Source organism: Coenobita brevimanus, chromosome 26 (assembly GCF_032717465.1).
Source record: "Coenobita brevimanus isolate Jiangsu-jjx chromosome 26, ASM3271746v2, whole genome shotgun sequence".
Classification (NCBI taxonomy): Eukaryota; Metazoa; Arthropoda; class Malacostraca; order Decapoda; family Coenobitidae; genus Coenobita; species Coenobita brevimanus.
In genome coordinates, this window is record NC_136979.1 from 40,867,939 (window position 1) to 40,890,194 (window position 22,256).

The 22,256-nt window shown below is 41.1% G+C and overlaps 1 protein-coding gene across 3 annotated transcripts in view; it reads left to right on the plus strand.

Moving 5' to 3' along the window:
• The window catches only part of Srp54 (splicing regulatory protein 54), a 130,142-nt gene that overhangs the window by 17,983 nt on the left and 89,903 nt on the right, over nt 1-22,256 (plus strand). For all 3 annotated transcript variants that reach the window (XR_013896317.1, XM_080268072.1, XM_080268073.1), the window contains exons 4-6: nt 4,366-4,538; nt 8,805-8,987; nt 9,153-9,257. Coding sequence is in view for 2 of the 3 variants with exons in the window: in XM_080268072.1 (XP_080124198.1) it covers nt 4,366-4,538; nt 8,805-8,987; nt 9,153-9,257 (461 nt within the window). In the remaining variant the exon portion in view is untranslated. The remainder of the gene's footprint in view (nt 1-4,365; nt 4,539-8,804; nt 8,988-9,152; nt 9,258-22,256) is intronic.

The following is a 22,256-nucleotide window of genomic DNA, read 5'->3' on the forward strand; positions in this document are numbered from 1 at the left end:
CAGACTTGGGCTGTCTGGACAGTGCTACTCCTCACCCTGCCCTAGGGTGGAAAAGGAGGTCCATCATCATCATCATCATCATCATCATCATCATCATCGTCACCACCACCACCACCACCACCACCACCACCACTGCCACCACCACCAATCATCATCATCATCATCATCATCCAATCCTACATTGCCCCATGAGGAGCATGGGACCCCAGGGCTAGGCAGTTGGTACCGACATTTAAGATGAGAGTGACCAGCCTCACTCATCCCTGAGTGGCATTACATGAGCAGTCAGCCCCAACCACCCTTTGGATATAAACCTTCACTAGCTCAATCCAATTGGAGCGCAGTAACTACCCACTAAACCACCAGGTGCCAAAATTTGGTTATATGGTTACCACCCAGCGTAGTATATGGTTTCCTGGTGTACAGGAAATCATTTGGGTTGTCACTCAGTGTAGAGTCACCCACAGCCAGATGGAAGAGGAAAGAGTGAAGGAAAGAAAGACAGAAGAGGGAGTTTAAAATTACCCGTAGGCAGAAGGACAAGGAAAGAATGAAGGCAAGACAGAAGAGGATGGAAGGAAAGAAGGATGGAGAGGAAAGTGCAGACACCCGACAGCAGTACTATATCGAGTGAGTGGATGCTGAGCGCCCCCACCTACCACAGATGATGATGATGAATAATCTGGTCTTTTGTTTCTCGAGAGCGCCAGTTCTTCCATAGGGAATTCACTAGTGTTTGACGCACATATACATTATTTTTACAGTTACAAGAATTTTTGCCTGGTGGTTTAGTGGGTAATTAAGGCACTCCTATTGGATTGAGCTGGTGAAAATTTGTATCCAAGAGGTGGTTGGGGTTTATTTCTCATGTAATGCCACTCAGGGGTGAGTAAGGCTGGTCACTCATTTTAAATGTCGGGACCAACTTGCCTAGCCCTGGGCTCCTACGCTCCTCATGGGGCAATGTAGGGTTGGATGATGATGATGATGACAAGAATTGTGACATCTCTTATATACAATACAAACTTCATCCATCCATCCATCATCCAATCCTCCTTTGCCCCATGAGGAGCGTAGGAGCCTGGGGCTAGGCAAGTTGGTCCTGACATTTAAGATGAGAGTGACCAGCCTCACTCATCCCTGAGTGGCATTACGTGGGCAATAAACCCCAACCACCCCTTGGATATAAACCTACACCAGCTCATTCCGATTGAAGCACCTTAATTACCCACCAAACCACCAGGCGCCAAAATTTGGTTATATGGTTACCACCCAGCATAGTAAATGGTTTTGTGGTGTACAGGGAACCATTTGGCCTGTCACTCAGTGTAGAGTCACCCACAGGCAGAAGGACGAGGAATGAATGAAGGAAAGAAAGACAGAAGAGGGAGTGTAAAGTCACCCATAGGCAGAAGGAAGAGGAAAGAATGAAGGAAAGACAGAAGAGGATGGAAGGAAAGAGGGATGGAGAAGAGGAAGGGCAGACACCTGAGAGCAGCACTACACTGAGTGGATATATATATATATATATATTTTACATGTTTTTCATCTATCTGGCCTTGATCCACATACATTATCCGTTTATCCTTTTCCAACTACCTGTATTTGTTTTTACGGTGACAAGTACATCAGATAGATATGCTTAATAAATAGTTTTTTACCATGAATAATATTGGTATTATCAGCATGGATATTTGCCAGTTTGACAGCAAAAGCTATTGCTTTTCTCTGTGAAAACTAAGATAAATTTCCATAATTTATATATCAGTAGAAAGGGAATCTACTGTTGATTGATATGGTGCTATCAAATTTCATGTAATTCTAATACTTTTATTTTTACAAATATTTTTCTGTGGAAGGGTGTGCGATTTTTCATTTTCGTCTAACTTCTACTCGTCCTATTGGCCTTTTAGCTATCGTATTTGCCTCTTTCAACCATACTGCAATAAAGAGCAACTATTCAGCTTTAAAACAGTACCAAATTCATTAGCTTACCCTAAAAAGTTAGTGTACAGTGGCCAATGAAGTACAAATATCACTGCGCAACGGCGCACTCTGTGTGCGTGTGGCTAAGCCTGGTTCAGACACAATCGGCAGAGGGCCAAAAATCTCAAAGGGTTAATGAATGGACCATACCACGAAAAATTATCTCATACAGTGATTGCTTTTACCACTTCAGGACAATGATGATCAAAAATTGACCCAGGCTCGTTGTTATATATATCAACCAATTCATCAGAAAAAAGATTTGAAGAATCAGTGCAATTTAAATGCTGATCAATTTCACGACATATCAGATGGCGGTCAACGTTCCTGTAATTTCTGAACCTGATGCAGGCGGGGAAGGTGGCAGGTTTATCTTGGTTGACTGCTAAAATACTGAAGGCTTCAGGAGATACAGGAGTGGGGCTAGTTACTGCTGTGGTAAATATGATTTTATCTGAGTGTGTTGTCCCAGATGACTGGCTGGAGAGCGTGTTTGTAAATGTTTACAAGGAAAAGGGTAATGTCCTGGATAAAGGAAATTATAGAGGCATAAAACTTTTGGACTACTGTAGATAATGAAAGTAATGGATAGAGTTCTGTAAGGTATGGTTAGAGAAGAGGTAATATTGATGAGATGCAGTTTGGTTTTGTGCCAGCCAAAGGGATCACTGATGCCATGTTCATTGTGTAGCAGCTTCAGGGAAAATTTATAGGAAAGAAAAGGGATCTGTACTTTTTTGTTGTTGATTTGGAGAAGCTGTTTGACAGAGTCCCAAGGAAGTTGGTGATGTGGGAAGTGGGAAAGCTTGGGATCAAGGAGTGGCTGGTTAGAATGGTTATGGCCACGTATGGTGGTGCTCACACCCAGACGAGAGTGAATGGATGTCTGAGTGATGAGTTTTCAGTGTATGTTGGTGTGCATCAGGGGTCAGTCTTGAGACCCTTGTTGTTTATCATGTTGCCTGCAGCCCTCTTGCATGACTTCAGAAATGACTCCTGTGGGAGATATTGTATGCCTATGATTTGATGTTAACTGCAGAGAATGAATGGGAGGTGGAGGAAGGATTCAGGAAGTGGAGTAATGGTGTGGGACACAAGGGCTTTAAAGTAAATGCAGATAAAAGTGATGGCATCTAGGGTTAATGGCGGTACCGTCAAAGAAGAGGGGTTGTGGCCATATGCAGTTTGCCACAAGAGTGGGGGAAGTAATTCCATCTTGTGCGGTGTTTTTGATAAGTGGGTGCATAAGAGATGTAATGGTATTAGAGGTCAGTTGTGAGATAATGCTGATTTTATACGAGCACTGTGTTGGGGAGAGCATGTGGAGATTGTTAGGCTGATTGATCTTGCTGATGAATCTATTGAGTGTATGGAAGAGTCTTATTACTTGGGAGACATATTATGTGCTGGAGGTGGTGCTGATGCTAGCTGTATGGCTAGTGAGGAGTGGTTGGAAAAAGTTCTGGAAGCTGTTGCCTCTCCTGACATTGAGAGGACTCTCCCTCCATGCTATGGGATCTTTGTACAGTATGTGGCATGTGTTATGAATGTAATACTGTATGGTAGTGAGACCTGGGTGGTAAAAGAAGAGGATATTCACAGGCTGAAATGTACAGAAATGACAATGATTAGATGGATATGCTGTGCATCCTTGAATGCAGAGTCTGGGGGGACTAAGTTTATGATACAAGAATTAGAGGAAGGATGGGACTGGAGTGTTTTGGTGTTGTGATGAATAGTAGATTGAGATGGTTTGGGCATGTGAAGAGGATGGGGGATGACAATTGGGTGCAGAAATAGTGAAGTGTGAACACTGAGGGTTGGGTTGTGGGAGGCAGACTGAAAAAGACTTGGGACGAGGTCATAGAATGTGACCTCAGGGATAACGGACTGAATAGGGGGGCTGCCAGAGATTGAGGAGCAAGGAGAGCCTCCATTAGGTGACCAAGGCTGATGCATGCAAGCATGTTGGAGCCTTTATAAATTTAATGAAGCAGTGATACACTTCACATACTGGGCATAGTTGAGAGAGTCATTCTGTTGATTATTGTGTTGAGAAGTTAAAAGTGAGGTTCAGCTCATTTCATGTGAACAGGGACCCGGAGATAAATATTGAGGCCCTATTACCCATATTCATGTTAGGTGAAAAGTTATAGTGCCGGTACCTTTGAGATGTGGAAGATCATATTCATTTCATTGTCGTCTTCATACCTTCTGAAGCTGTATGAGTGGCCCTGGAACTAGGACCCCAGCAGTAAGAAGGTTGATTAATCTGCCTATGAGTGACATTTCTCCCTCTCTGAATGTTTGTTTCATACCCATAAATGAGAGTTTGTATAAATACTGTAGGCTCTAATCTTTTTTCTTTTATATTTGCAGGTAAGCTCAGACCAAGTAATAGAACTAGCATCAAAGGCTGGAGAGGTGCGTTATGTACGTATGGGGGTGGAGGTAGGAGGGAGCAGAAATGCATTGGTGGAGTTCTCAGAGCAACCTTCCATCATCCCAGCCCTCAAACTTCACCATCAAGAACATGTGGGACGTCAGATTAAGTGAGCAAAGTCGCACATTTTGCACTCACTGTCTTTGCCACTGTTCTTCAGTTTACAGTATTTATTATTATTATTATTGTTTTATACATTAGTTGTTGCTCTTGTTGATTTGAGGTAGCTAAAAAGGTGGTTTGAAATTAACCCCTTTAAGTCAGTGATAGGTGAAAAGGATGGTAGATAATACTGAGTGTAAAGAGTGAGAAGTTGTTAATGTTGAGGGTAGAGTTGCAAGAGTCAGACTGAAAAAGATGTTGGATGAGGTTGTAGAGTGTGACCTCATGGATGAAGGACTGAATAGTAAGGGTGCCAGAGATTGAACAGTGCGGAGAGCCACCATTAACCTAGGTGACCACGACTGACAAATGCAAGCATGTTGGCAATGAATAATTTATTTGTTTATGAGGAAGTATAAGTGGTAGGTGGGGGCGCTCACTATCCACTCACCCAGTGTAGTGCTGCTCTCAGGGACGGCCCTTTCCTCTCTTCCTTCCGACTTTCCCTCCTTCTTCTGTTTTTCTTCCCTTCATTCTTTCCTCTTCCTTCTTTCTACGGGTGGCTTTACACTCCCTCTTCTGTCATTCTTTCTTTCATTCTCTCCGCTTCCTTTTGCCTATGGCTGACTCTACACTAAGTGACAAGTCAGATTGTTTCCTGTACACCAGGAAACCATGTACTACGCTGGGTGGTAATTATATAATCAAATCATGGTGCCTGGTGGTTTAGTGGGTAATTAAGGCGCTCCAATCGGGTTGAGCCGGTGCAGGTTTATATCCAAGGAGTGGATGGGGTTTATTGCTCACGTAATGCCACTGAGGGATGGGTGGGGCTGGTCACTCTCATTTTAAATGTCAGAACCAACTTGCCTAGCCCCAGGCTTCTATGCTCCTCATGGGACGACATAAGGTTGGGTGATGGATGGATGAGAGAGTATATTAGTTTTACATACATGCAGGCTGCAAGCCATGAGTAAATGTGTGGTAAAAGCGCCCATCCACCTCATGACAGAAGGGGGAGAATCCTGTCCACAGCCTCGCTTCTCTCCTCCCTCCCGGCTCCCCCCACACTCCCCCAGTCCCTACCCTCCTCTGTGGTGATGATCTGACTCATGAGTTTTTGAATTTGTTTGCGATTTATTCTACTACTATTGGTCGTATTAAACTTCCGCAAAATCCACAAGAAAGCTCATGAAATTCTGCATCTAGACATACGCGGAAACCGAATGGAGAGGTGAAGGACGGAATCATCGGCGTACGAGTGGATAGGATTAAACGTACAGCTTAGAAGAACTTTGATGAATAAAAGAGAGAGAGTTGGTGATAGGACAGAGCCCTGAGGAACACCATTGTTAATAGATGTAGGAGAAGAACGATGGCTGTCTACAACAGCAGCAATAGAACGACCAGAAAGGAAGCTATGGATGAAGGCACAGATAGAAGGATAGAAACCGTAAGAGGCAGTTTGGAAATTAAAGATTTATGCCAGACTCGATCGAAAGCCTTTGAGATGTCAAATGCAGTGGCAAAGCTTTCGCCAAAGTCCCGAAAGGAGGATGACCACGAGTCTGAAAGGTAGGTGAGAAGATCGCCAGTGGAGCATCCCTGACGGAACTCATACTGACGATCAGAAACGAGGTTGTGACAGGAAAGGTGCTTTAAAAATTTTATGTTAAGACTAAACTCGAAAACTTTTGAGATTCAACGATAGTTGGAGGGTTGGGAATAGTCACCCATCTTTGGGACTGGCAGAATGAGAGCAAACTGCCAGCAAGAAGAGAAGGTACATGTTGAATGACAAGGGTGAAAGAATTTACCAAGGTAGGGTGTAAGCACAGAAGCATAGTTCTTGAGGACAACAGGAGGGACTCCGTCAGGCCAATATGCCATGTTAGTATTGAGGCCAGGTATGGCAGAAAATACATCAGCTGAAGAAATTTTAATGTCAGCCATGAGGAAGTCAGGGGGGAAGTGATGAAGTAACATTACCGGAAACGTCTAAGATGGAATTGGAGGAGAAAGTCAGAGCGAAGAGATCTGCTTTATCAGTAGAAGAAATAGCTACTGAGCCATCAGAGTAGAAAAGAGGAGGGAAGGATGATGAGATGAAGTTGTTAGAAAGGTTTTTGGCAAGGGGCCTGAAGGAGCGGGAGGAATTCGAGTTGGAGAGTTGAGAGCATTTAGTACAGATGAAATTATTTTTACCACAGCAGATAACAGACTTAGCACGATCCTGGGCAGAGACATAAAGAAGAATCACAAAACATAAAGAAGATGTGATTCAGGGGTGAGTTGACTCTGGTACCTTTTGTAGGCCCCCCTCCTTGTTGCAGACAGCATTAGAACAAGCGTGATTAAACCAAGGCCTTCTTGCATTAGTCAGTGGACATGAGAAAGGAATAACCTCCGTAATGCGCAAGGCATACTCAGATGGCTCCTGGTCATGGAAGCAATAATCATTCCAGGAAAAATCAAAGAAGTACTGCCTGAGGGCCTCCCAATCTGCAGCTCCAAAGTGCCACAGATGACATTTCTTTGGAGGGTCCACAGGCGGTACTTGAGCGATAGGACAGGTTAAGGTAATGATGTTATGATTGGAGGAGCCGAACGAAGAGAAAAGAGTAACAGTGTAAGCAGAAGGATTAGTTGTAATGAAGGGGTCAAGTATGTTGGAGCTCTCTCCAAGGCAGTCAGGGATACGGGTAGGGTGCCGTACAAACTGCTCTAGGTCATTAAGGATAGAAAAGATCCAGGCTTGTTTACTAGGTGGATCAGTGAAAGGAGAGGAGAGCCAAAGGTGGTGGTGAACATTGAAATCTCCTAGATTGGAGATGTCAGAGAAAGGAGAAATGGATAGAATGTGTTCCATCGTAGAAGTAAGCTGATGTGTTGTGCAATTATGGTGTATTTTTTTTGGATAAACTTGACATCTCAGACATCATCACAGTTTTTACCCATTCAGACATAATTCCTTATTATAGTCTTATTACATTTGTTTTTTATTTTATTATTATTATTGTTTTTTTTTTGTCATTCATCAAGATGATTTTATTCAATGTAGAAGTGTCTTGCACTGAATGAGGTAATGGAGACTGTATGTATATAACTTCTAGTTTGTAAAGTCTCTTGTAAACTAAATATAATCATCTGAAGTTAACAAGTTTAACAAAACATTTATGTACAGTAACCTCTCAACTAACGCGAGTTTAAAAAAATGTGTTTTCGTTTTAACACAAGCAAATATTTAAGGAGATATGTTTAACTAACAAGGGTTTCTCGATTTAACGCGACTTTACACGTACGTGATGGTTTCAAATTAGCCGCATGCGCCTTGGACAGTCCCAGCTGATAGACGTGGGTGGCAGTTTATGCATAAGTACAATTTTTTATTTGCCAGTTGCTTAAACTGGTTTTATTCGAAGTATAATGAAAAATGAAGTTTGGCCCCACTCTGAGCAATTTGGCTCATTTTCGGACAAAATTTGGCCAGGAAGATGATGGCAGATCTAAATTGTTACAACTTGATGCTGCAGAACAGAAAGAAGAAAACCACTCACACCAAGATAGAGCAGTTCTTTATGAAGAAGACAGAAAACTTAAAGAAGTTATCTTCATCACCAGTAGCAAGGGAGTCAGAGGAAGAGGAGGAGGAAGGACAGCAGAGCGAGGAGGGACAACAAACTTAGGGTGGGGAGCGACGGTAAGTGGGAGAGCGGGGTGAGGAGGGACAGCAGGAGACGAGTGTTGCATAGATGAAGTGAGCCTGTGTGTTGTTATTGTTTGTGACCTACTTACTGTAATGAAAATGTTGCTTTTACTGTAGTGTTTTTATGACCTACTAATGCATTAATAATGTTGAGGAACTTTCACAGTGCCGTGAATGAAGCAGATTTGAAAGAAAATTCACGTGAAAAACGAAAACAGTATGTATTTGGGGAGAAGTAAACATCGCTTCGGCCCAGCTAGGGCTCAAATGTTTATTTCTCCCCAGATATACTGTTTTTGCTTTTTACGTGTATTTTCTTTCAAATTAATATTGTTGCTTTTAAGTTTAGATAAGCATAACTCCTCAAATGGGTAGACTTTCCCAGAGTCCAGGAACGTAACCCCCAATATTACCATTGTTTCCTATGGGAATATTATATTTAAATAACGCATTTTTAACTAACACGACCTCTCCAGGAACCTAACCCTCACGTTATCTGAGAGGTTACTGTATACCATTAGAGTGAAGTCATAAACACCCACCATTAAATTTACTTTTCTGTGCCAGGGTAAACCATTCAACTGTTGCAATCATCAAGCCCCAGACAAAGAGCAATGAGGCAGCCCAGCGGGAGATTGAGGAGGCCATGAGGCGAGTCAAGGAGGCACAGAACTTTATCGCCTCAGCTATTGACCCTGTTATGTCCTTCCTTGATTCTACCAAGGAGAAGAGGTCACGCTCTAGATCAAGGTTAGTGCTTGGATCAAGACTGGTGATCAGGACATAGTTGTTCCCTTGTTTTTCAGGGTTACTGATGAAACTATAGTTTTATTAATATTAATATTATTATTATTTAAGACCTGATAAGCCCATCACTTTAGGTGTTATAATTTATAATGTCTTTGGCATTTACAGAACAAGATCAAGGTCCAGGCGGCGCACTAGATCACGTTCACGTCGCTCCAGGTCTCACAGGAGGACCCGCTCTAGGTCACGCCATAGGTCACATTCTCGGTCAAGGTAATGGTATCGCAACACCTTTTCCTTTTATCTCAAGATTTAATTATTAACTTTCCTTGAGCCGAATATATTTATTTGATCAGAAGCTTTACTATAGTTGTACTTTGATGTGTATGTTACAGCTGCAGTGAAAATTTATTTATTTTTCTCTAATGTCAGAGCTGTTGTATGTTTGAACTTATCTCAGTTTTTTCCAGATCTGACTTTTTGTGGTACAGTCTAGTTTATCATATCTTAGTTATTTGTTTAGTTTAATTGGGTTGCAGACTTGTTTGCATTATATTCATTTACACTCAGCCAGGGAGCAACCAAGATTTTGGCGCGACCTTTCAGTGACTTAAAGAACAGGCTGCTTTTGTGATCTTGAGGAGAGAGTATATACTCAGTGTTAGATTAACCCCCTTGTAGACCATAAGTTTTCTGTAAGTTTGTGGGACACGGTCAGAGAAAATGCTGTGAGGGCAGCTTGGACCCACGCAAAAAGAAGAACATTCCAATGGATTGTAATTGCCCCAGAAATTGGTCATATTGGTATAATACCATACATTGGGGCAATTGAGAACACCAAGGGGTAATTGAGAACAGCCTACATTACGATATTATTACTAGGGCTAAGATATATGTATAATGTTTAGTGTGAGCACCAGTAGTGTGTGTACTTGCACTAACACCTCAACTTTTCGTGAAATGTAAGTACAGTAATATTAAACTGTGTTTTTTGTTTTTTTACTTGTATTTTGCAGTACTAATTATTAAGGTTTATTGTGAACTAACTACTTACAAGACAAAACTGTGCATCTTATATTGATTTCCAGACTCTTTCTGCAGTACTGGGCAACCTTCATGCATCAGGTAAGTTTATTAGTTTTCAAATAGTTAACAAGTTACCAGAGGGGGGCACTTGAGAACATCCATTATATGTACTGTGTGATTAGAACATCTTTTGTCACTTCAAGATCTGGAAGAAAGTGGACCATCAGGCACTTGTACCACAGGCACAAGAGTGAAACGACCACTCTGGTTTGTCGACTCACCTTCTTCACATGAGAGTGACATTGAACAGAGTCACTTCTGATCGAAACCCAGTGTTGTCTGAGCCAGTATCCATGGAAGATGAAGTATTTCTGCAAAGGGTCTGCAAGTCGGTGACTGTATCCTTGCTAAGTTTGCACCACTGAAGCAGGCACCGGTACATCATGTTGGTAGAGTCTTGTCAAAAAAGGACACCAAGTGGAAGGTATCCTATAACAGAAAGACTGAAGTTTCACATGACCAAGACTGCTAGAGTAGTAGCATTTAAAGAACCTTCTAATTTAGATTTGCTAGCCACGAGTGAAGAAGACATTGTGATGCAGCTAAGGCCGAAGGAAAAGCGCAGAACAGCCATTCGTTCGGCAATGTCTTTTCAGGAAATCTCATCCGGTAGGGCATCATTGTTGTGTGTTACCACTCCGTACTCATTTCACGTACCTGTGTGAAAGGATACCGGTGTGTGAAAGGTTGGAGCTGTTGTATGACTTAGTGTGTCATATATCCCATTCTCGTTGCTGCAGTGTTGTGGCAGGTAGAATGAAATACTACTTCATGGCTGTGTTTAATACAATTGCTCAGCTGGTACAGGGTGAAGATGCTTGAAAAAGTTCTGTATATGTACTTAAACGTAACATACAAACAATAAATGACTGAAACAAATGCACATCAATGCTGTAATGAGATTCCACTACATAATAGCATTGGTAATACAATAAAGTATTGGATCCTAGGAAGTTATAAGAGAATATGTATGTGTTAAAGAGTAACTTAGATATATAACACTTCCCTCTCCCTTAACCCCTTAACCACGGGGCGTCACTTTCGTGACGCTTGGGAGCAAGGGATCATACCGCGGGGCGTCGCTTTTGTGATTCTGTGTTATTTTGAATTCACCCAGGCTTCCAAGTGGGGGCTTGTATCATCTATCAGTACTGCCAGTGTCCAACACTAGTCAGCACTCCTAATCTCATCTGTACTCCCATCCATTGTTGACAATTTAGCCATTTCTCCCCGTTCTTGACTCCCCTCCCTACCCCCCCTCCATTACCCTATCCTCTCGCCTGCCCGGCCGTGCTACGCTAAGTAAATCTTCCCTGGAATTTTTCACTGATTTCATCCATTGAAATAAGCTCTATGTCCCATTCTTATACCAAATAATATATACAAGAAAGAAATAAGGTAAGTGAGAGTGCCATACACCTGGAATTGGCTAATTATCACCTGACAACACCTCACGTGCACTCGTTCGCTAATTTTCGCTGTTATTTTCCCCTTGAAATATGCCGTATAATCTATTTTCGTAATAAATATACATGTAAGGAGGGAAGGGAGAAGCCTAAGTGATATTTACATTCACTTGGAACTACCTAATTTATAATGTATTGTCTAGATTTCCTGCCAATCATATCAGTGCTAGACAAAGCTGTTTCAAGATCTAACATTGGTAGCTCTGAATATATTTCTCCTAAGTAGGCCTCTAATCTATTTTCGTAATAAATATACATGTAAGGAGGGAAGGGAGAAGCCTAAGTGATATTTACATTCACCTGGAACTACCAAATTTATAATGTATTGTCTAGATTTCCTGCCAATCATATCAGTGCTAGACTTAGCTGTTTCAAGAAGTAATATTGGTAACTCTGAATAACCCCTAAAGCAGGCCTCCACGCTGGCCCTCCGTTATCAGTTTACTCTCATCTTCCGAAGCGAGGGTACGTATGTTTCTTCTTGCTGACTTCAAGGCCTTTTTCACCCCCATGCAAATGGCCCTGTGACCTTTACCCCCTACTAAACCTCGTGTGGAAAGAGGTAAAGGGCTGACAATTGATAAAAGAGTGACTACGATCTTTCTATTGAGTAAAACAGTGCAAGTGGAATTGTAAATAATGTGTAAATAATGTGTAAACAGCAAGTGAAAGTAATGAATGTAAATATACGTGAACAATGGAAAATAGTTTTATAAGTTATTTCAAGTGACAGTGCACAGCACAGTGTAAATAAAATAGAAATGTAAATAACGTAAATAAAATAGAGAACGTAAATAGAAATGTAAATGAGTAGTATTATAAGAATACGAGTATATACCCTAGGAGTAATGAAAGTGAAAGTTTCACTATAGCATGTCTGAATGCTATGAGTTATGAGAGTGAAGATGAAAGTGACATTCACTCTCAATGCCAGTATACAGGACGAGAAAGTGAATGCTACGTATTTTACTGAAAGATATTGAATCCCTACAGTGACAATAAACTAATACTACTGAAGGAAACTTATGGATAAAGACTGTAGATATATATAAGCGTTATATAGTAATAGAAATATAAAGTGTGAGGGGTATTATGAATAATAAATGACAGACTACCAAGAGCGAACTAGTGCCAGTGCGACGATCAGACGCGCTCGTAATTTCCATTGCTTTCACAGTGTTTTTTTTTTTTGAGTATGGATCCCAAACTACTTGAAAATTGTAGAATAGTGTTTATAGTGTTTGTATCTGGCTGTGGTAATCATATTACGGGTTGTCGGGAAGTGTAAAGTGGAGACTTCGTTACCCTACTTCAGAGGTCTCCACAAGTCCTACGGTAACCGATGAAGGCTCAACAATCATTCCAGGAGAAAGCTGAAGGTATGTGCCATAAGCATATGTAATTTTATTATTCTAGGACTAATAACTGATTTTTGGCAAATATTTTTTGAGAGTCTGTCGGAGCCCAAATAACCCCGCGGCACACGCAGGTCATTGGTAAACAAGCCCGCAGTGTAGGGGTTAAAGGTAAGTAAAGACACTTCTATAGCACCAGCATGAAGCTATATATAAAGATACAAAAATACATTTAACCTACATAATGGAATATGACCAAGCGTCATTTACATACTACTACTTTACAAGTCTAATCTCTCAGGAGGTAATCCTCTAGTTGTCCTATCAGGAAGAACTCTGCGTGCAATAGGGCCTTGGGGTGAAAGCTCTGTGGGTTGTACTAATTGTTCATCATTGCTGGAAGGAACTGACTCTTGTGTACTGTTGTGATTTGCAGATGAGTTTTGCTCTACTGATGAATTTTGTGTCTGATCAGTCCAAGTTGGTTTCAATTGATCAATATGTCTCTTTGTTACACTACCATTGACGTTGACATCATAGTGCATTATTGCCCACTTGGTGTGTAATGGTTCCTGGTACCCACTTGTTTGGTGTAGTGTATGATCTAACCATTACTGGAGATGAAGGGTTGAATTCTCTAACTTTACTTTGATGTTGCAGTTGCTTCCAGCCTTTGCTTTGCTGTTCACTAATGAAATTTGGTAACATCAAGTCAAATTTGGTTCTAATTCTTCCCATCAACAGAAGAGATGATGACACACCCATTGTTGCATGCAGAGTAGTCCTGTAAGTTAATAGAAACTTGTTGATATTAGAATGCACATTTAAATGGTTCGCATTTGTACACTTCATGTGCTGTTTGAATGTCTGTACAAATCGTTCAGCTTTCCCATTTGTGGCAGGATGGTATGGTGCTGACTGTATGTGCTGAATACCATTGACTGTTAAAAAATCTTTGAATTCTTGTGAACAAAACTGTGGACCATTGTCTGATACAATGTGTTCTGGTAAACCATGTATTGCAAAGATTTTCATCATTGCCCTAATTGTGCTAGTTGATGTAGTTGATTGCATTGGAATGATTTTGGGCCATTTACCATAAGCATCTACACCAATTAAGTATGAGTATCCTAGAAAGGGATCTGCATAGTCAATATGCAGTCATTGCCATGCACATCTAGGATATTCCCACGGATGAAAACTAGCTGGTTTGGGATCATTTTGATGGCTAGCACCTGAAGGACATTGTTTAATATACATCTCAATTTCCCTGTCCATTCCTGGCCACCACATGTAAGTTCTAGCTACCGATTTTGCTCTGACAATGCCTTGGTGGTCAGCATGTAATTCTGCAAAAACCTGTTCTCTAAGCTGTTTAGGAACAACTCTTGATCCACGCAATATGCAGTCTTGTTCTACACTGAGTTATGACCATACTGCCACTTATGGTTTACATTCTTCACATGTCAGCAATGAAACTCTTCCAGTAACTAGACCGTGCAGTACCTTTGACAGTGTAGGATCTTGTTTTGTGTTTTGCAGTATGTGTTTAGCTGTGATGGGTAAGTTATAGCTGTCTATCAGCAGAATACTGACATCATGATCATCAGGCGCTTTATCTACTGGTAAGCGTGATAATGCATCTGCGCTTCTCATTTTAGTTGTAGGTCTGTACTCCAGTGTGTAACTGTATGCGGCTAGTGTGTAGCCCAGCGCTGCAGTCTAGCAGCCGCTAAAATTGGTAGACCTGCCTTTGGACCAACAATAGCTAAATGGCTTGTGATCTGTGACTAATTTGAATTCTTTTCTGCCATACAAGTATATGTGGAACTTTTTGACACCATATACTAGTGCAAGACCTTTCTCGATCTGTGAGTAATTTCTTTCTGCCTTGTTAAGCAAACTTGATGCATAAGCAATTGGCTTTTCTGTACCATCTGGCATTTCAAGAGCTAAAACTGCTCCTACTCCTACCTGTGAGGCATCACAGATTAGTTTTACTGGCAAGTCCATTCTGAAATGTGTCAAGAAGTTTGGTGAAGTTATTTCTGCATTGATTTTCTCAAAAGATCTTTGACAGTCCTCTGTCCAGTTCAATTCTACATCTTTGTGAAGTAGTTGATATAAGGGTTCTGCAGTGGTAGCTAAATTCCTTATAAGCCTAAAAATGATTGTAGTTCCTTTACATTTTCAGGCACTTTTGCTGACTGAACTGCTGTAACCTTGTCATTAGTTTTGTGAATGCCTTGACCATTTATAATGAAACCCAAGTATTCAGTAGATGGAACATGAAATTGGCATTTATTCTTGTGAATTTTTATGTCATTGTCTTTGATGCATCTTAATACTGCTGTTAGTCTTGCCTGATGCTCTATTTTGTCCTTGCCTGCAATTAGTATGTCATCTGTGAAACAAAATACACCAGGTAGTCCATTAAAGATTTTGTCCATGGTCTGTTGCCATATTGCAGGGCTACTGGCTACACCATATAGCAGTCTTTTAGGGTGAAATAAACCTAAATGTGTGTTTATGGTGCAGTATTCCTGTGATTTGTCATCCATGACTAACTGCTGAAAAGCTTGTTTCATGTCACTCTTTGAAAAAACTTTGCACTTCCCTAGAGCTGAAAACATATCTGAGGGGTTAGGCAGAGGGTGTTGGGCTACCTGCAGTTGTGGATTTAATGTGACTTTGTAATCTCCACACAAGCGAACGCCACTGCCTTTTTTGGCTACTGGTACTAACGGTGTTCCCCAATCAGAGTATGTTACTCTTTCCCATGTTCCTTCTGACTCTAGTCTACTGATTTCCTGTTCTACTGATGCCTTCAAAGCATATGGGATAGCTCTAGGTGCACAAAACTTAGGTGTTGCATCTGCTTTGAGTGCTAATGATGCTTTGACATTTTTTTACTGTACCATGTCCTTCGCTGAAAATTTCTTTGAATTGTGATAAGGTCTTATCCAATGAAACTACTGATTTACATTCAATCTTCAAAACATTCAAGATCTTTGTCCAGTTCAACTTAATATGTTTTAGCCAATCTAAACCCATTAGTGTCTTACCTTGACCTTTCACAATGGTGATGGACAAATCTGCTGTTTGTTGATTATACTGAACATTTACTTTAGCTAAGCCTGTTACATGAATGCAGTGTGAATTATAATCCTTGAGAACCTTGTCACAGGGCTCTATGGACAAACCAGGAATACTGCATGTCACTTGTTCTGACATTACTGATACATCTGCAGCTGTGTCAACCTGCATGACAACTGGCTTACCATTTATAATGACTGTTACCATCATTCTCTTTTCATTTCTGCTGAGAGAATTGATCTGGATAGCAAATTCCTGTTCATTAACATCTGATAATTGAGGTTCATCTATGGTTGAGGCTGAATTAATGTGTTGTTCTGTTTTATGGAACCTACACATAGTACTGAAATGACCTTTGCGCCCACATCCGTTACACTGCTTGTTGGTGGCAGGACATTTTGTCATTGGGATGATGACCTGCCCTACCACATCTGTAACAGGTGCGAGACTTAGGTTGCTGTCCTTTCCCCTTGTGCTGTGAAGGCTGGCTATCATGCACTTTATTAGACATAGATGTAGGCTGTTTAACCTCAGATTTCCTTTGTGTCTTTGTGTTGTTACCTGTTTGCCACTGTTTCGGCGGTTCCTTGGAGTTTGTTGATAATTTGTTAATGTGAGCCTGAGCACTGTTGTGTACCTTGCCTTTATTGATTTGAGCCTGGGTATTAGATGCTTCTAACACTCTAGCAATTTCTAGTACCTTGTCTAGAGTTAGTTTTTTTTCCAGGAGCAACTTTTTCCTCAATTCATGTGAACTACATTTTGCTATGACCTGATCAGTTATGACATCATTGGGATCAGCAAACTCTCAAGAATTAGCTAGATGCTTGAGTTTAGTCACAAATGCATCAGTTTTCTCATTTGCTTCATTAACATACCAACTAAACAAGAAACGTTCATACCTAATGTTGGCTTTAGGTGTGAAATATTTGTTGAGGCAAGTTTTAAGGTCACCATAAGCCTCACCTGCTGGGGTCAAAGTGGCAAAAATTTCATGTACCTCCAATCCAGCAATGTGCAGCAACGGTGCAGCCTTCTGGTCTTCCTTAGTTACCCCTGTAGCCCTGAGGTAAATTTCAAAGGAAGATAACCACTTCTTCCACCTCTGTGCCACTGAAGATGGATCCTGTTGTACCGAGAACGCCTTGGGAGCTGGAACATCCAGGACCATGGTGATGGTGGGGTGGGTGACAGCTCCTTGGGGTAAGTCGTCTGCCTGGGACGTTTCACCACTCGTCGCCAATCTGTTGTTTTTTACCACTCCGTACTCATTTCATGTACCTGTGTGAAAGGATACTGCTGTGTGAAAGGTTGGAGCTGTTGTATGATTTAGTGTGTCATATATCCCATCCTCGTCGCCAATCTGTTGTGTTTTACCACTCCGTACTCATTTCACATACCTGTGTGAAAGGTTGGAGCTGTTGTATGACTTAGTGTGTCATATATCCCATTCTCGATGCTGCAGTGTTGTGGCAGATAGAATGAAATACTACTTCATGGCTGTGTTTAATACAGTTGTTCAGCCGGTACAGGGTGAAGACACTTGAAAAAGTATACGTACTTAAACCTAACGTACAAACAATAAATGACTGAAACAAATGCACATCAATGCTGTAATATTCCAATACATAATGATATTGGTAATATAATAAAGAATCGGATCCTAGGAAGTCATAAGAGAATATGTATGTGTTAAAGGGTGACTTAGATATATAACAATTGTAACTGGAAGGAGTATGCTTCACAACTGATTTTATGTTCAGTGAAATCTTTGAAAAAGAAAATCATTCAGTAGGATACCATTATATGCATTTAAAACATCAAGTTACATGATCTCAATTGCCCCATTATCACTGTTCTCAAATGCCCCAAGGTAGGTGGTAGTGAACATTTTTTTTTTTTTTTTTTTTTTATTTTTTGTATGAACCCAAAATTCATTTTCTGTGTGCATCATGATAAATTTGAGTTGGTAGATAAGTGCACAAGTAACTTTTATGGAACGCCATCTCAGATGCATATTCATACAAAAAAAAATTTGTTTGCCATTTACCTTAGCATCTCAAAAAATTGCCCGAATATACAGTACCATCATCTTCCCTGATGTGTATACTATACAATAATCTAATAAAAACACACACAACTGATGAGTGAAAGTACCAAAATACAGTAAGAATAATGTTGTTCAAGAGTGAAAATAACTTCCCAACATCCTAGTGCAAAATTTTGGTGTCACCATGCAAGATGTAAGCATATGTCTAGATGCAGAACTTCATGAGCCTTGACATGGTGTTGTTGGAATTCCAACATAACCAATAGTTATTTAGTAAATTGCCAAAAATTGCATGTGCATACCCCCTCCCCAACACACCGAAAGCCGAGAGAAAACAGACTACTGTACTGGTATACGTTGATATATGATACCCCTAGATGTGATACCCAGGCTTAATGATGGGGTAGAAATACCACCATACCCCACCTGACGATGGTCAAACCCTGGTTTAACGATGGGTTTTGATTTTTTTATTTATTAATTTATTTTTTTACTGATTTTGATATTTTAGACAATTTGTACATTTAGGTTGATTTATAAACTGTTTTAGACTTAGATTAATGTGTTTTAGCCACAGGTAGGGTGAACATTGTCATTTTGGTGTACAGTTTATGAAGCTTGATTTTTTCCAGACATATTTGGCAATTTTCAGATTTTATTTCTTGGTTTTAGTGAGTAATTTACATGTGTTAGGCTTAGGTTAACTTCTTTACAGCTGTTAGTTCATTTAAATTGGCTTTGAACTTGCTTTTGGACTCATTTGGGTGAGTTTAGAACTTGGGTGGGGGGGGGAAACCCAAGGGTCAAAGATGCATCCCTATTCTTTACATGTTAAATCTACCCTGAGATACGATACCCCGCCTAACGATGGGTTTTTACTTAACCAATTGCATCATTAAACTGGAGTATACCCATATTTGAGAGTGTTGGCCTTGAAATAGACACCCTCTCCTATGACTCATCAAAGATTGACATACTTCATGTTAAAACTTAATTTTTGTTGATTATTTTTGTCCAAAATTGTTCTAATCAGCATGCTTCATACCAACACTGATAGTGGGTCAGAGTCATCTGTTGCTCTTCAACCTAACACCCATTTTGACTCATTTTGCATCATCGTGCCTGAAGGGGTTAAATGCAATATAGATGCTGAAGATAGTACTGGTAGTGGTTTTTCTATCTATCTATATATTGCCAGACACGTTAATCCTGTAAGAGGTGGCCATAAACAAATAGTCTTCATTTTGCCTTGTCCCCCACCATTTCACTGCCCTGCTCCCAGCTCACACCCCTCTCATATAACTCTCCACTCAATTCCTCCATCTCATCCTTGGCCTTCATCTCCCTCTCCCCCCTCCACCTCACATACACTCTCCTTGTCAGTCTCCCACTCTCCATCCTTTCCACTTGGCCAAACCACCTCAGTGTATTTCTCCTAACGTTTCCTATCACATCCACACCACAAAGCTCCTTCACCTCCTCAGTTGTCATTCTGTCTCTCCATGTGACTCCACATTCTCCTCTCAAATAACTCATTTCCACTGCTCTCACTCTTGACTTGTGTCCCTCCAACAAGGTCCAAGCATCACTTCCATATGTTAGAGTTGGTATCACAATACTGTCATGTAGTAACTTTTTCACTTCCATGCTCACTTCCCTATTTCTTATCACTGCTTTCAAGGAACCAGCAACCATTCTTCCTTGTTATACCCTTTCAAGCACTTCTCTCTCTAAACTTCCATCCTCACTTATCACACTACCCGAGTACTTAAATGCACTCACATTTTCCATTTCCTTTTCATCCAACTGTACATTCACTGACTTCATCTCTCTCGAAGACCATAACTTTACTCTTCGCTACATTCACCTTTAGATTCCGTTTCTTACACACACTCTCAAACTCATCTGCCAAGCCTTGCAGTTCCCCTTCGTCTCCATGTAACGACACAGTATCGTCTGCAAACAACAGTACAGTTTCCAAGCACTGCCCTTTCTCACTAGGGCCACTCCAACATCCACTACCCTACCTTGTATCTCTTTTATAACCCCATCGATATACGGATTGAACAACCATGAAGACATGACATATCCCAGTTTCAATCCAACCTTCAAATAGAAAGATTTGCTCAGTTCACTATCCACATGCACTGCAGCCTTAGCACCCTCGTGCATACTCTTCACGGCATTCAGGAACATCCCATCTACATCATATATTCTTAATACTTTCCACAGTCCTTGTCTATTCACCCTGTCATATGCTTTCTCTGAATCCATGAAGGCTGCATACAGCTTCTTTCCCTTCTCTAAAAATTTTTCCAGTAAAGATCTAAGAATGAGTATCTGATCTACACAACCTCTTCCCTTCCTAAAACCTCCCAGTTCTTCTCCAAATAATTCCTCTGTTATTTCCCTAACTCTGTCAGTAAGTATCCTTCCATATACTTTTCCTGTTACACTAAGAAAACAAATGCCCCTCTGATTACCTCATACTTCTTTTTCCTCTTTTCCTTTTTACAGGGGAATAATTATACCTGACTTCCAGTCCTCCAGGACTCTACCTTCCTCCCAGGCCAATCTGCACATCTTCCACATCCACTCTACCACTATCTCTCCCGTATGCTTCAGCATTTCCTCATTTTAACTTTCTTCAATGCATCCACAACATCCAGCCTACTGATTTCTTCCTCTCTTCTCACATCCCACTATCTCCCAGCCATTCCCAGTCACTTACAGTTGCATTACTTTCATTCTCTATGTTCAACAATTCTGTCAAGTGTTCTCCCCATCTGCTCACTTTTTCTCCCTTCTCCACTAGTAATCTACCATTTTCATCTTTCACTCCCCAACTAACTTCTTTGGCACTGTCTAACTCTCTTTACCTCTTTCCAGAACATTTTCTTACATTCCCTTCACTTTGCACTCAAATTCCTTCCAATTTCTCATCCACTCTCTTCTTACTCTCTCTCACTAATCTTTTCACCACTCTCTTCCTCTACATATAACTCTGTCTTCCGTCTCTCAGCTTCTTCCACGCCCCTGTTTCTCATCCACTCCCTATATGCTTTCTTCTTTTGTGCCACAACCTGTCTCACCTCTTTATTCCACCGTGCTGTTCCCTGCACCCCCTTTCGTTTTCTCTTCACCCCACACACCACCTCACACTCTGCACAGATTTTTTCTGTGAATATCGTGCACACACCATCCATGTTCCCCAGCTGCTCCAAATCATATTTACCCTGTCACTCCTCCACTGCTCTCTTATATTCTGCCTTTTTTCCATCCTCTTGTAACCTTTCCACTCTCCTTGTATGAGCTACTTCCTCTTATCCATCCCTTCTTCTATTCCTCCATTTCATTTGGACCTTGATTCTGATCACCACAAAGTGGTGGTCAGGAAGTCCACTTCCCTAGCCTCTGTAAGTTCTTGCATCCATTCCACATCTTCTTATCCTGTCATCCATACACACATAATCAGTCATTGCTTTCCATTCATTCAGTTCACCATGTATACCTATGGATCATTTTGTGCCTGAAGAGCGTATTGGCTATCACCAACCCCCTCCCGTCACAAATGTCCACTAAAGCGCTGCCATTCTCATCCATCTCTGCAGGCACATCCCACTCACCAGCTATTCCATGCACCTTCACATTCCCTACTTTTCCATTCATATCTCCAATCAAAAATGCTCCCTCATTCCATTCAAACTTTTCTGTGCACGCTTCCACTTTTGTCCAGAACTCTTCTCTCGCTCTGCTTGCACGATCTTGCGTTGGCGCATACACGCACACAATTGCCCACACTTGTAGTCCAACTTTCAATCTTACCCACACAATCCTTGAGCCAACTGATTCATACTCTCTTACATTCTCCTTCCATCTGTTACTCACAACAATACACACTCCTTCTTTTGCCCTCTCAATTCTCAGCTACTCCATTGCATATATACCATCCATACTCCCATTCTCTCACACTCCTCACCTCCCCATTTAGTTTCAGTTAATCCACATACATCCACTTTCGCACCCTTAAGCATCTGTACAATCTCTTTCACCTCATCATTTGCATCCCTTCCATTCCATGTAGCTATCCATACCATGCCCTTTGTTCAGTCCTTAGTCATCACCTTTTGGTCGTCCTGGTCCGAGGCTTCTTGTTCGTATTTTTAGTTAGTTGTTTTCCGGGGAGGGGCACTAACCCCTGCCAACCCATTTGTTGTCA